At 40.5% G+C, this 12,061-nt stretch overlaps 1 protein-coding gene across 4 annotated transcripts in view; it reads right to left on the bottom strand.

Moving 5' to 3' along the window:
* fam184b (family with sequence similarity 184 member B) overlaps window positions 1–12,061 on the bottom strand; it is a 30,927-nt gene that overhangs the window by 13,812 nt on the left and 5,054 nt on the right. For 3 of the 4 annotated variants that reach the window (XM_041983455.1, XM_041983458.1, XM_041983457.1), the window contains exons 2-8: window positions 9,221–9,409; window positions 6,855–7,529; window positions 6,170–6,305; window positions 4,199–4,350; window positions 3,559–4,104; window positions 1,064–1,171; window positions 651–949 (exon numbers count right to left, since the gene is read on the bottom strand). In XM_041983455.1, the coding sequence (XP_041839389.1) occupies window positions 651–949; window positions 1,064–1,171; window positions 3,559–4,104; window positions 4,199–4,350; window positions 6,170–6,305; window positions 6,855–7,529; window positions 9,221–9,409 (2,105 nt within the window). The remainder of the gene's footprint in view (window positions 1–650; window positions 950–1,063; window positions 1,172–3,558; window positions 4,105–4,198; window positions 4,351–6,169; window positions 6,306–6,854; window positions 7,530–9,220; window positions 9,410–12,061) is intronic. The other variant, XM_041983456.1, reaches the window with a different exon arrangement.

The raw sequence follows: 12,061 nt of genomic DNA, 5'->3' as shown, positions 1-12,061 counted from the left end.
CACTGCACACAATGCTGAGATTTGCCAGGTTTTTTGGCCAACAGATCTTAGTGAATGAACTTGTTGTAAGAATACTAACTTATTTCTCTTTAACTATGTTATCTTCCTAAGAAATGGTAACAAATTGTGAAAAGCTTCTAGTAACAAAGGGCCTAAAGGTCTAAAATTAGTTCTTTATAAAGTTTTCTGTTATGTCTGGTACATCCTTTAAACTGAGTACCGTTTTATGTTTGAATTATTCATATCTCAGTGTGAAGTGCCTTCACGAAAAATAAATTCCTCTGACAATGATCATGTACAATGACTGGAATGAAAATGAGTTAGAAAAAAAACAGCAAATGTTCAAAGAAAAAACTTTGAAAGACCTTCAGAAAGCAGAGAAATATTCTTTGAGGCCATTTTAAACAAATTCAAGAATATCTGACTTCTTGGAAGCAAAATATGAAGAAATACAGGATGGCTCAAGACTTCTGCACAGAACTGCATGTACTAATGTTTTTTAATTGCTCACATATGTTCATTATGTCAACTAATGTCTGGGCATATTTTTGATTTCATGTCTGTAAAGCCATAACATTGATCACTGAAGCTGAGGGCAAAGGGAGATTAAAATCACACTTGAGACTAAGCAGGTCTTATAGCTCCTCTACCTGATCCGGTCTTCTGTGTGCCGCTGGCTCTGCTCTAGAAGGCTCTTCTCCGTGTTCATCCGGCTCTGTTCCAGGACTTTTTCCTCCAGTCGATGCTTGTCGGCCTTCAGGGACGTTATCTCTTTCTGCTGTCTGTCACGCTGCTTCTCTGCCTCCTCTTGAACCCGAGCCAGTCGACTCTGGGCCTCCTGAAGCTCCTCCTCCAGACGAGAGCACTGAGGTTTGCATGAGGGAGAAGCTCCGGGGGCCGTCTTTTCTTTCTTGCCATTCTGCTGGGTCACTTCCTCCAGCCGAGAAATCTGAAAGCACAGAAACATTTCCCTTTCTCTTCCCAGCTTAAGGACGTCAAAGCAGATTATTTATAAATACTTTCATATTTATGAAGTAATAAGACACACTTTGCCACTTCTGACCTCAGCGGTGGCATCCTTCAGTTTTGACCTCAGCTCGTCTCTTTCCTGCTCCAGCCCACTGCGTAACGCCGCTGTAGCTCTCCTCTCTTCTTCCAAACGTGCACACACCTTGAAGAATATGTCCCCTCATCAAAAACACAATAAACCTTTTTTTTTTACTTCACCCAACCATTCTGATATGATCTTATCATAATAATAAGCCTTATAAATACGTAGTCCAAATCATGTACACATAATGGCAAGGCTAAAAGGCCAGACATTTATATGATAAAATCTTTTTTAAAGATACATTTACACTGAGAGCAAGATTTATCCATTAATTATGCTCACAGCACTATGCGTGGGTGGGGGAGCCCTCAGGGGTTACATGAGCATAAAGTAGATAAGAGAGAAAAAATGTATGAAACACTAAGTGATGGTTTCTCACAAATGTTCTGCATCTTTACCTTAAAACAAAAAAATCTATATTTTTATCTTTTTAAAATAAGACTGCTGGTCTGGTCATGTTGTTTAGATATAAAAATACACACATCTAAATTCAACGGTTTTACTCATTAGAACATAATTAGAAATCATCTGGTACTGGGTCTTAAAATTAGGCTAATATTTATCAGAGCATATTACACCATGCCATGATTTATTTAACAAAAATCAAGATTGCAGGAGAATTGTGTGAAAAACTAAGTTCGGCTTTACTACTCCCACAGGAATTCAGAGGATAAATATCAACCAGGTGCTGCTCATCTAATATACACGGTAACTGATCACCGCAAAGCGTGAGGACGTTAAGCACCATCAGCTACTGCGGCTGCCGGTACATCTGGGAGGGTTATTTCCAAACAGTCGGACAATGATCACAAAATTATATGCGAAACTACCAGAGCTACATTTCAGACTCTACAGCCTCAGTTATCATGTTAAACGTTAAAGTTCATGAGAGTACAATTGTATAAAGACTGACAGCCACGAGAAAGATTATTCTATATAAAAAGAACATGACAGCTTGGTCCACGTTTGCTAAGTTGCATCTGAACAAACAAAAAGACTTCTGGAACAATTTTCTTTAGGAAATATAAAATCAAGATGGCAACCTCTGGTCATGATGTGCAGGTCCACATTTGGTGAAAACCAAACACAGCATGTCAGAGCACACACCTCAAACCAACTTTCAACAATACAGTGGTGCCACAGTGATAATCTGGCCTTGTTTTTGGAGCCTCTGGGTACCTTGCAGCCACTAAGTGGGTCATGAACTCATCTGTATACCAAAGTATTCTAGAGTCAACTATGAAGCCAACTGATGACAGCATTGGCTGAACTGGGCCAACGATCCTAAGTACAGAAGAAAACCTACAGAACAGAATGGCTGAAAAAGAAAAGAATAAAGGTGTTGCAATGGTCCAAGTCGAGACCTCAACCTGAGTGAAATGTTGTGGTGGAAACTCAAGTGTTTTTTATTTAGGTTCTATTTACCTCATTTTAAGACCTGGCAAAGACCTGGTGTTTTTTTATGTCCTGATATGTAAAACCTTAGTAATGAAAACAGGTGTACTTTCATTCAGGTCTGTGGATCAAAAGGTTTCTATGATTTCTATGTGATTAACTGGATGTCTACGTTTTTAAAACAGCACAGATTAAGTGCACCGCACACTCAGAGAGCGGGGATAGCTGTGCCAAAGCATGAAAGGAAACATTTTTACTTGTAGCAGTTTGTTCCTGCACCCCGTACGATGACATTCAACGTCTGACTGAAGCTGGAAGTAATAATTAATCCTCTATTATTCAGCTGAAATGCTGAACAGCAGGCTGCTTTTAACTTTCTTAATAAAGTCCACATTGGATTGAGAATGAGAATTGTGTTCTCATTAATTAGAGTGTAAAATCTTACCTCTGAAAAACATTATACATATACAGTTTTAATTATTAAATATAGAATAATTATCCTGAATTATTCAAAGATTAGAGTTTCAGCTTTTGACATGTTACTGCTCTGGATAAAATTTTCCCAATTTTTCACCTTGAAATTACATTTATATTTAGTATTTTCTACTTTTTAAAGTCAGGTTTGAGAATGACAAATGAGTAGCCAGTGTTTTACATCCAGCAGATGGCAGTGAGGATGCTCCCAGTTTGGAAAATCATCAGAAATCTGGATGGAGGAGCTCACAACCACCTAGCATGCAATACAAGTAGCATTACAAGATGTTCTGAGGTTGAAAAAAAGTGAAGGTGTCTGATGCAATAATGAAGCAATTTAAAGTTAACTATACGTTCATGTATGCTACGATTACATTTTTTGAGGTTTGAGTTATTTTAGATCGGTCTTCTGGTGGCTCCAGCCTGAATGGCAGCTGGCTCACTATGTCAGCTGCAAGATGCTGCAAGATCTTGGCATCTACAAAGTACCTCATACTTCACGAAATCTCTTTATCCTGTAAATGTAGCATATTTGTAATAAACCCATTCCTTTGTGTGGTGTGCAGATAGGTGCTGACCTCTTGGTTGGTCTTCCTCTCTGAGCTCAGAGCTTCCTGGATGCTGTTTAACTCTGCTGCATGCCTCCTCATGACCTCCTCTATCGCCTTCCGCACCTGCTCCTTCAGTCGCCTCCTGTCCTCCTCAGCCTTCTCCACCAACCTCCTCTTCTCCTCCTCCAGCTTCTGCTGCACATTGGCTCTCTCCGCCTCTACCTGTTCAATGCTTTTGTCCAACTGGGACCGAACTCGAACCCTCTCCACCTCTAGTTCTTTGCGGAGCCGGTCCACCTCTTCCTCTTTTTCACTCCTCAGACGTTCTTTGAGTTCCTCCACTTCTTTGTGCAGTACTTGCTTCTCCTCATCTTTTTCTCTGCGCATTCTGTTTCTGTCCTTTTCAAAACGTTCCTTTTCTTGCTCCCTCTCCTTCTGCAGGCTCTCCTTCTCTTTTTCCATCTCCCTCTGCAGTTTGTCCCTTTCATCATCTGCGTGCTTTTGGATGCGGCGCAGCTCCTCGGTCTGGGCTCTCACCATCTCCGAACGCAAACTGGACAGAGCTTCAGCGTGCTATGGAGACGCAAACAAAGTATTCACCCAGAATTTGGCAAACATATGAATCTGTTTTTCTCCATTCTGAATTTGTTCATCTGGTGTGTGTTACCTGACGTATCTGCCGGGCGTGGTCACTGTTCCTGCCGCTGCTCTGCAGCTCCAGCTCTCTGTTCCTGCTCTGCAGACGACTCACCTGGCTCCTCAGCTCCTCTACTTCAGCACACACACACACCTCACAGCCCCCACGATTCAGGAGCTCTTCTGACAGACACACATCATATGATTAATACCGAGAAGAAAGCACATACAAAAGTTAAAACACAGCTCACGCACAAGATAACTGATCAGTTATTTTTTCATTCAAGTGCAAAATTTAAAAAAATAAAAATAAAAATTGAGGTCAAAGCAGATAGCGGGAATTAGAAATACTAGAATCAGCACATTTGTTTGAGACCTCCAGGTTTGAAAATAACTCAGTAGTTTAGATCTGCAGGGGATTTCTGTCACTTTCATTGATGCTACATATACTGTACCTCAAGGTGGGAATTCAAAACTCTTTTCCTCCTGTTTTAATACAGAGATTCTTACCAGCAGTTATAAAGTTTTCTTTAATTAGGAAATATTATTGAGTTAATAATGCTCTGTCACTACTTTGTTTAAAGTCTTATATCCCAGTTAGAATATCTGACTGGTCTTCTTTATTTTTTTCTATAGTTGGAAGTTGGAAATTCTGTTTTTGTTTTATCTCTTAATTTTTGTCCAAACAAGCAACAGTTCTTAACATTGTCCTTTAAAACAAAGCAAAGACAAATGGACAGACGATGAATCTCAGAGTTTATGCAGATGATATTTGACAGTGAAATAATGACTTTTTATTTTATTTTATTTATTTTGCTTGACTGGTGTATTAAAAGGCATGTTTGTGCTGCGCTGTGTTTGGGCCACTTTTTACACCTTATTTGTTGTGTATTAAATAAGAATCAGTTCCATCTACCTGTGGCCAAACTGCCAACAAGGTAGATCTGAGTATTTGGGAATATAAATACCAAGTAATCGGTTTGGTTATGTGGTAGTTTAAGCTCTCAGGTTAGTTCTTGTATGCTCTGTCATGTGGTAATAATGCTGTACACGTGTTTGTCAGGAGTCTAATTGATCAATTAGATTAGATGCCACTGTGGATTTATCCCTTTATGTATCTGAACTCTGCATGTCATACGGTTATTACATCCACAAAAAGTTCAAATTAATTTTGACAGCATGTAGATAAAGATTTGTGAAGATAATGATATTAAATTATTTTATCAAAGAAAAAAAATGCTTAAAAATGACAAAATAGAGCTATATACACTGATTTTTTTTCCCCTGTGATAATCAGTTTTCAATTCAACATTCAATCATAAACTAATTTGTATGAATCCAGTGATTCATTATCTGCAACAGTACCAGCTAAAATCTGTATGAATCTATGCAACCAGGTATGAGAGACAAACTTAATTTGATATAAAATGATCTGGAAGATTCTCAGTCAGTTTTGCCTGAATTGCTTTTGCAGTTTCTGATTTTAAAGATAGTTTTTTTAGAATATGATGACAAAACATTTTAAAATAAAACATGTAACTATGATAAAAACGTCAAGCTAAGTCTGAGTTTGGGATCTAAGCAGTGGAAGGAAATCGGGAATATGCCATGAATATATTTTTTTTTAGGTCTTCTGGGGTTTTTTCCTGCAGAAAAAAACACACACACACACAAAAATTTAAATAAGAAGAATTGGAGCAAAAGCAACAGAGTTACTGAAGCTTCACAGTTTGTAGCTCTAATGGGGAAGGGCCTAAAACAAAATCCCTTCTCATGCACTTTATAACAATCACAGCTTTTTAGCTGACTGGGCACCGTGACAATTTGATGAAGCTGTTTGCCTTTTTTGGAGGATGAGGAATGTGAGTATGTTGCTTTTATCTGTTTATATGATAGTGGCATGAGGTGAAAACTTAATTAGTCTGAATGGATGATAAAACTGCACTGGCTTCAGCTGACTTTACTTTTTCTGGAAACTACCTTCGGCGGACGGAAGAACTACCTGCTCTGCTTTGCAGCTCGTCCTCCTGCAGCAGCAGTCTCTCCTTGGCGACCGCTAGCTCCTCCTCCGCCCGTTTAACCACGCCTTCAGCCTCAGACACACGCTTCCGATCCAACTCCAGCTCTTCTTCCAGGTCCTGGGGGGAGGCATAAAAGGCCGGGAGGGCGGTGCAGGGGAGTGTTATGCGTTGAGAGAAAGCACAGGGGAATAGAAAAGAAACAAGAAGGATGGATGAGGAAAAAGAGAAGCCAGTGGCAAATTTGACAGATTAGAAGAAGGAAAAAAAGGGATGCAAGTCAGACAAGCAGGCAGTACAGAAGAAAAACATGAGGGATGAAATGTGGTGAGTCAGGGAGCTGTCTTGCCCAGCAGTGAGTCTTTAATGGTCTGCTGTTAGGGCTTATGTCAGCTCTGTGCCAGCTCTCCCAGGGCTTCTCAATGCTCATGCGTGAGGTGGTAATGGTAGTGGTGCAGCGAATCTATCCTGCTCAAACTACTCATTAGCAGATATTTGGCGGAGGGAATTGCACTAAGAGAGGGCAGCCTGTGGTTAGACAAGCATGACCCCCCACCCCCTTAACACAATCATTAGCTGGGGGCATTAAGAACAGGAAGATGCAACATTTCACCTCCCTTCTCACAGCTCTGGATTCTAGCTTTCGGATGGGTAAAAACAGAGGTGCACCTGTATCCTCTCTTGCAGCTTCACTGTGTTTCTCTTGCTCTCCGCCAGCTTCTCCAGGTTACTTTCCACCTCTGCTTCAGCCCGCTTCACTCTTTCTCTTAGAGCGCTGTGCATTCCCTTCTTCTCCTCCTCTTCCCTCTCCTCCCACCTTTGTCGCTCCTCTCTCCATTCTGCCTCGATTTTCTTCCTCAATTGCTCTTTCTCTTCATTTAGATCGTTCACCTTCTGCCCCCACTGCTCCCGCTCCTCTTTCACTGCCTGCCTCTTCTCCTCTTCTGCTCCATCCCTCTCCTGCCTGAGTGCCTTCAGTTCCTTTAGGAGGGCGTTCACTCTTTCCAAGTCCTCATGCTTTTCAGTTCTTCTTTCCTCCTCTTGTTTTTCTTTCTCCTCGTCCTCTCTTTGTTTCTCCTCCTCTTTCTTCTTTTTCTCCTTGTCAGCTGCTTTCTGAAGCTCCTCACATTTGCCGTTCAGTTCCTGGATCTGCTCCCTAGCTTTCTCCAGTTCTGTGCTCAGTCTCAGGCTCTCCTCTTGGGCAGCACTGATCTGAGTTTTGGCCTCCTGGAGCTCTTCCTCTGCAGCTTGGAGCTTGTCCTCGAACTCTTTCCTCAGTTCTGCTTCGGTCTCACGCTCCCTCTCCTCCGCCTGCATGCGGAAGCATTCAAAATCTGCCTGAACCTGGGGGCACAGAGAATAACAGGATGAACTCCACATTGAACTTACACATTATCTCACATGGCAACATTTAAGACACATTATTCAAACATTATAACACCTCAGAGTTCGTGTACTTTTATTGTGACACATACATACCACAAATACCCTTTCCTGCATCATCCCAAAAGTGTAATCAGTGTGTATAAACTTTGAAAAAGACCAGAAAATTGGCCATAAAAGGCCAATTGCTTTACAGTGTTGTGACATTCAAGCAATACTGAGCATATTTCCTGCACCAACAGCCTATCAAGTTCTGCACAATGACTCGTGGATTTAGGTCAGGTGTGTTGGAGCAGGAAGACATGGAAAACCTACAGGGCTGTGGCCCTCGTGGGACCGGGGAGCTCTGCATTACAGTCCAGGATATGTTCCTGCAGCCATGTCTCTGTGAAACATACAATACTGCATTCTCTGTATTCCTTCCGTGTCCTTCTTAGCACTTCAAGCTCATCCATTTTTTAAGCTAGCAACCTCAGATTTCCCATTAGAACAGTTGGAAGAAATGGTTTCAGTTTCTTCTGGTTTCCCTCTCTGCTGTACTCCTGTCCTGCATCCTCTTTGATTCCTCTTCAACTCGTGGGATTTGGTGTGTTTTTGCTCATTAACTTGGTTTTGGAGAGCTCAATCAGTTAATCTCACTAGTAAGCAACTCTTCTGTTGCCATGGATAATTAATATAACTGATTTTGAAATGTACCATAAGAAATTACTTCGGCAGGACAACCTCCAGACTAGCGTGAAAAAAATCTTAAAAATTGTGGATTGTCTAAAAAAAAAAAAAAAGTCATTTTTACATTCTAGCTTTAAATATATAGTTTTAGCATAATCTCACTATTTGAATGGACCACTATGTATCCATGGATACATGCATGGGAAGCGAATCAAGCTATTGACTGATGAATGTACAACACTGTAACAACGCTACAGCTGTACGATAAAATGTACAAGACTTTCGGCCCTTTCTAACTTTCTCTGTGGGACATCATTGCACCTGTAAGTATAGATGAAATCGCTGCAAAGAAATTATCTTTAAGCTGCTTGCCTGACAACTTTGTTATATGAGGCTGTGGTTATTAAATCAAGACTTTATTAGAGCAGAATGACAGTAAGGAAATGCTTCATGCAACTGCAAGATGACATATCTTAATGGGATGCTTTTCAGTCAAAATCCCTGATGCGTTTAGCTGTCTGACAAAAGGAAAATATGAGAATCTGAGCAGCTTTACAGGAAACTTGGCTGTATTAATGTTTATGTGCACTTATCTTAAAAAAAAAAAAGAAAAAGATGGGACTTTAGAGCATATGTGGAGCACCAGGCCTTTCTGAGTCTTACAAGCAGGAGTTATTCAGTCTCTGATCACATCATCTGGGTGTGTTAGACCCGTTTTAAGATTTTGTATTTGATTTTGTGAGTGTGGATGATTGTTTGTCCTGCCCAGCCCCATGTGGGCTGGCATGGAAAATGCATGTGTGCTGTTTAAAAAAATCTAAAAAAGGCACAAAATGCACAACATAGGCCTAGTAATCTACAAACTACCTTAAACTGGGAAACTGTTGTGGATCATGGACATGGCAGCTGGGAGTTTACACATTAAATCATACTGTTACTACCGTCCATGGCACCACTTAAGCACCACTCACACATTCACACACCTGGGCTCCAACTCGTTGCTGCTCATCCAGAGATTCCTGTAGCTCTAGTAGACGTGTCCTTAATGCAGACCCCTCCCCTTCGTGACACGTCTCCATCAGGATGCGGTGCAATTCATCGTGGTGAGCGTGGCTCAAGGCCTGCAAGGCTGTTTCTTGCTCCTCATTCTTCATGTTCAGAGAGTAAATCACCTGGAGAGTGGCAGGGACAAAAACAGACAATGAAGAATCAACTGTGCTCTCTCCTTGAAGAACACATTATATTTTAGAACACATTTTACATTTTAATTTGTACTTTGTGTGTCCATTTGGCCTTGAAGCTGTCAATTTTGCCATCTTCACCAGTGTGTTGGTCCACTCTCTGGCCAACCATTTGTAGCCCAAAATATTCTGTAACTGTACAGACTGAGAGTATCAGCTACGCAGAAGAGGAAGATCATGGATTTTTGTTTTGAGGAGACTTTGCAGAATTTATGGAAAGAATCAACAAAGATGACTTGAAAGGTAGAATGTAAAGGACCACATGCTACATCTTACATGCTGCAGAGTCCAATTAGTTTATACAAGAAGACATATAAAGCATGAATTCTCTAGTATAATTCTTTTATGCAGATCACCATATGTGAGGTTTTGATGTTTGATTAGCAACATTTATATTCCACGGACCTGGTTGGCAAACATTAACAATACCAGGTGATAAACACACATCACTATCTAGGTATTTATTGCTCATGCAACACTTGTTCACAGACAGGTTGGTCGGTGCTATGTGCGACTAATTTAGCAAATACAGTTCATCATTGCAGTTTTAACCACCTCTTTTGCACTGACACACCATGTTAAATTTAGAAGTTGGAGTTGGGTCACTATTTTGAAAATTATTTTTATGTTAAACTGTTAAATGGGGGCTGAAATTCCTGCTTCCGGGACCAAACCAGTAACTCCTCTATACTTGTTTATCTCAGTGTGACTTGCGCTTTGTTCAGTCTGCTTTGTATGGCTTGGGTGAGACATTTTAGGGAGAATTTAGAAAATGTTAATTCATTTTTTATATCTCTTTGAATTTATTTAAGTGAGTTACATCACAACAGCAACCAATACCAATACAAGCCCATAAACACATATCATAGATCCAAAATTTCAAGCCAATACCATTAAAATAAATTAAACTGGGTGTGAAACTCATTAATACATAATCATAAAGAGTAAAGGTTAACAGAAACCTAACAAACTATGTTCATCTGCAGTAACCCTAGAATTATGTGGTGGGACAGTCCCGACTTTAAGCAGTGACGCCTGCCCTCATGTATGTCGTCTCTCTCCCACCTACCTATTACAGTGCATGGCTGGCATACTGTATGAAATACGGTCTGTTTCCCCCCACTACTCACTTTAACCTCTACGCCACGTTGACAGTGTCATCATCTGGTTCTGGTGACCCTGACGTCTCACTTACCAACTTGCAGAGGCTGTGTGTGTCTTCGTGCATGCACACACACGGGTTTACACGGGAGATACATGGGCTCATATTTTATCCAGACGCCTCGCTGTCTGCAGCACACAGCTGGCACAGCACTGCTGGACATTCCCTGTTTGTGTGTGTCACAACCCTCCTTTGTCCACACTTTCACACTGCCTTAACAATCTCAAATGATCTAACATGTTATGTTTTGGGGTTTTTTGTATATAATCTAGCTCTTCTTATTAAACTCCTCTTTGAATCCTGACACACATGTACAGTTTGTCACGCTGGCTATTCAATCACGTCATGGCGCATGAACTTTGGCTCACTAACTATGACTCATGACACAGAGGAATGAAGGGAGCACTGAAATTAGGCCACGCTCTGAGAGGGCTGTTGGTGAGGCGTTCTTGGCCGTCCTCATCAGCCGGTTTGAAAGGACAGAAAAGAAAATAAGAGAGAAGAAGTGAGGACGGCTTAACGAAGGTTCTTCTAAAATGAATGAAAATGAAAAATACTTTATTAAGCCCACAGGGAAATTGCAATGCTGTAGTAGATATTTTTGTTTGTTTGTTTGTATTTATTAAAACACTACTAATTAATAAGAAGATGATAATGTCTTGTTGTGGAGGGTGATGGCTGCTGGCGGCATTGGAGTTGACGAAGCCTCACACTGAACATAAAACCTGGTAATGATACAGACGAGCAGTTTCCACCTGGACGCTGGGACTCTAAGGGATTGTGAAGCCCATCTGACCATTACACCCCATCTGTGATGGTTAAACATCTCAATCTTAAACTCTGTTCATTAACATGCTGCCTGCGCTGTTCAGGGACGGCTCGGTTTCCAAGAGATTTTGGAAGCAGGCTGCTGAGATTTGTACTCTTTTCATTTGCAAAAACATCAGTGAGTTCAGCCACTGACATGAGCTGATCCCACCTGGCTCACTTTCCGTATTGCAAATTATTAATAAATTATGTAAAAGCAATTATTTGATATATTTGTCATCATGGTGCTTAATTATCATGTTTGAAAACAGCAGGGTGAAAACATATTTCCATGCGGATTTCCACCAGTTCATAATGTTCACTGTCCTCTGCCACCTCAGGTTTTCATTTAAAATGCAAAGATATATAAATATATATTTACATATTAACTTGTATTCACTTCTAATATATTGCTTTTATCTTTAGAAAATTTAGGCAAATAATTATATTATCAGTTGGATATTAGCATAGACAATTAAATAGTTAATAGCAACTATTTGTATGAGAAATAATTAAATACTAAAATGTAACAACTGTCACTGCACTAATTGCAATTTGGCCTTGAGGGTTGGAGGCTGCAGGCTGGCTCCAAACATCAAAGATCACTTCTTACA

The sequence above is a fragment of the Melanotaenia boesemani genome, chromosome 4 (assembly GCF_017639745.1).
Source record: "Melanotaenia boesemani isolate fMelBoe1 chromosome 4, fMelBoe1.pri, whole genome shotgun sequence".
Lineage (NCBI taxonomy): Eukaryota > Metazoa > Chordata > Actinopteri > Atheriniformes > Melanotaeniidae > Melanotaenia > Melanotaenia boesemani.
This window is presented reverse-complemented; position numbering and strand designations above follow the sequence as displayed.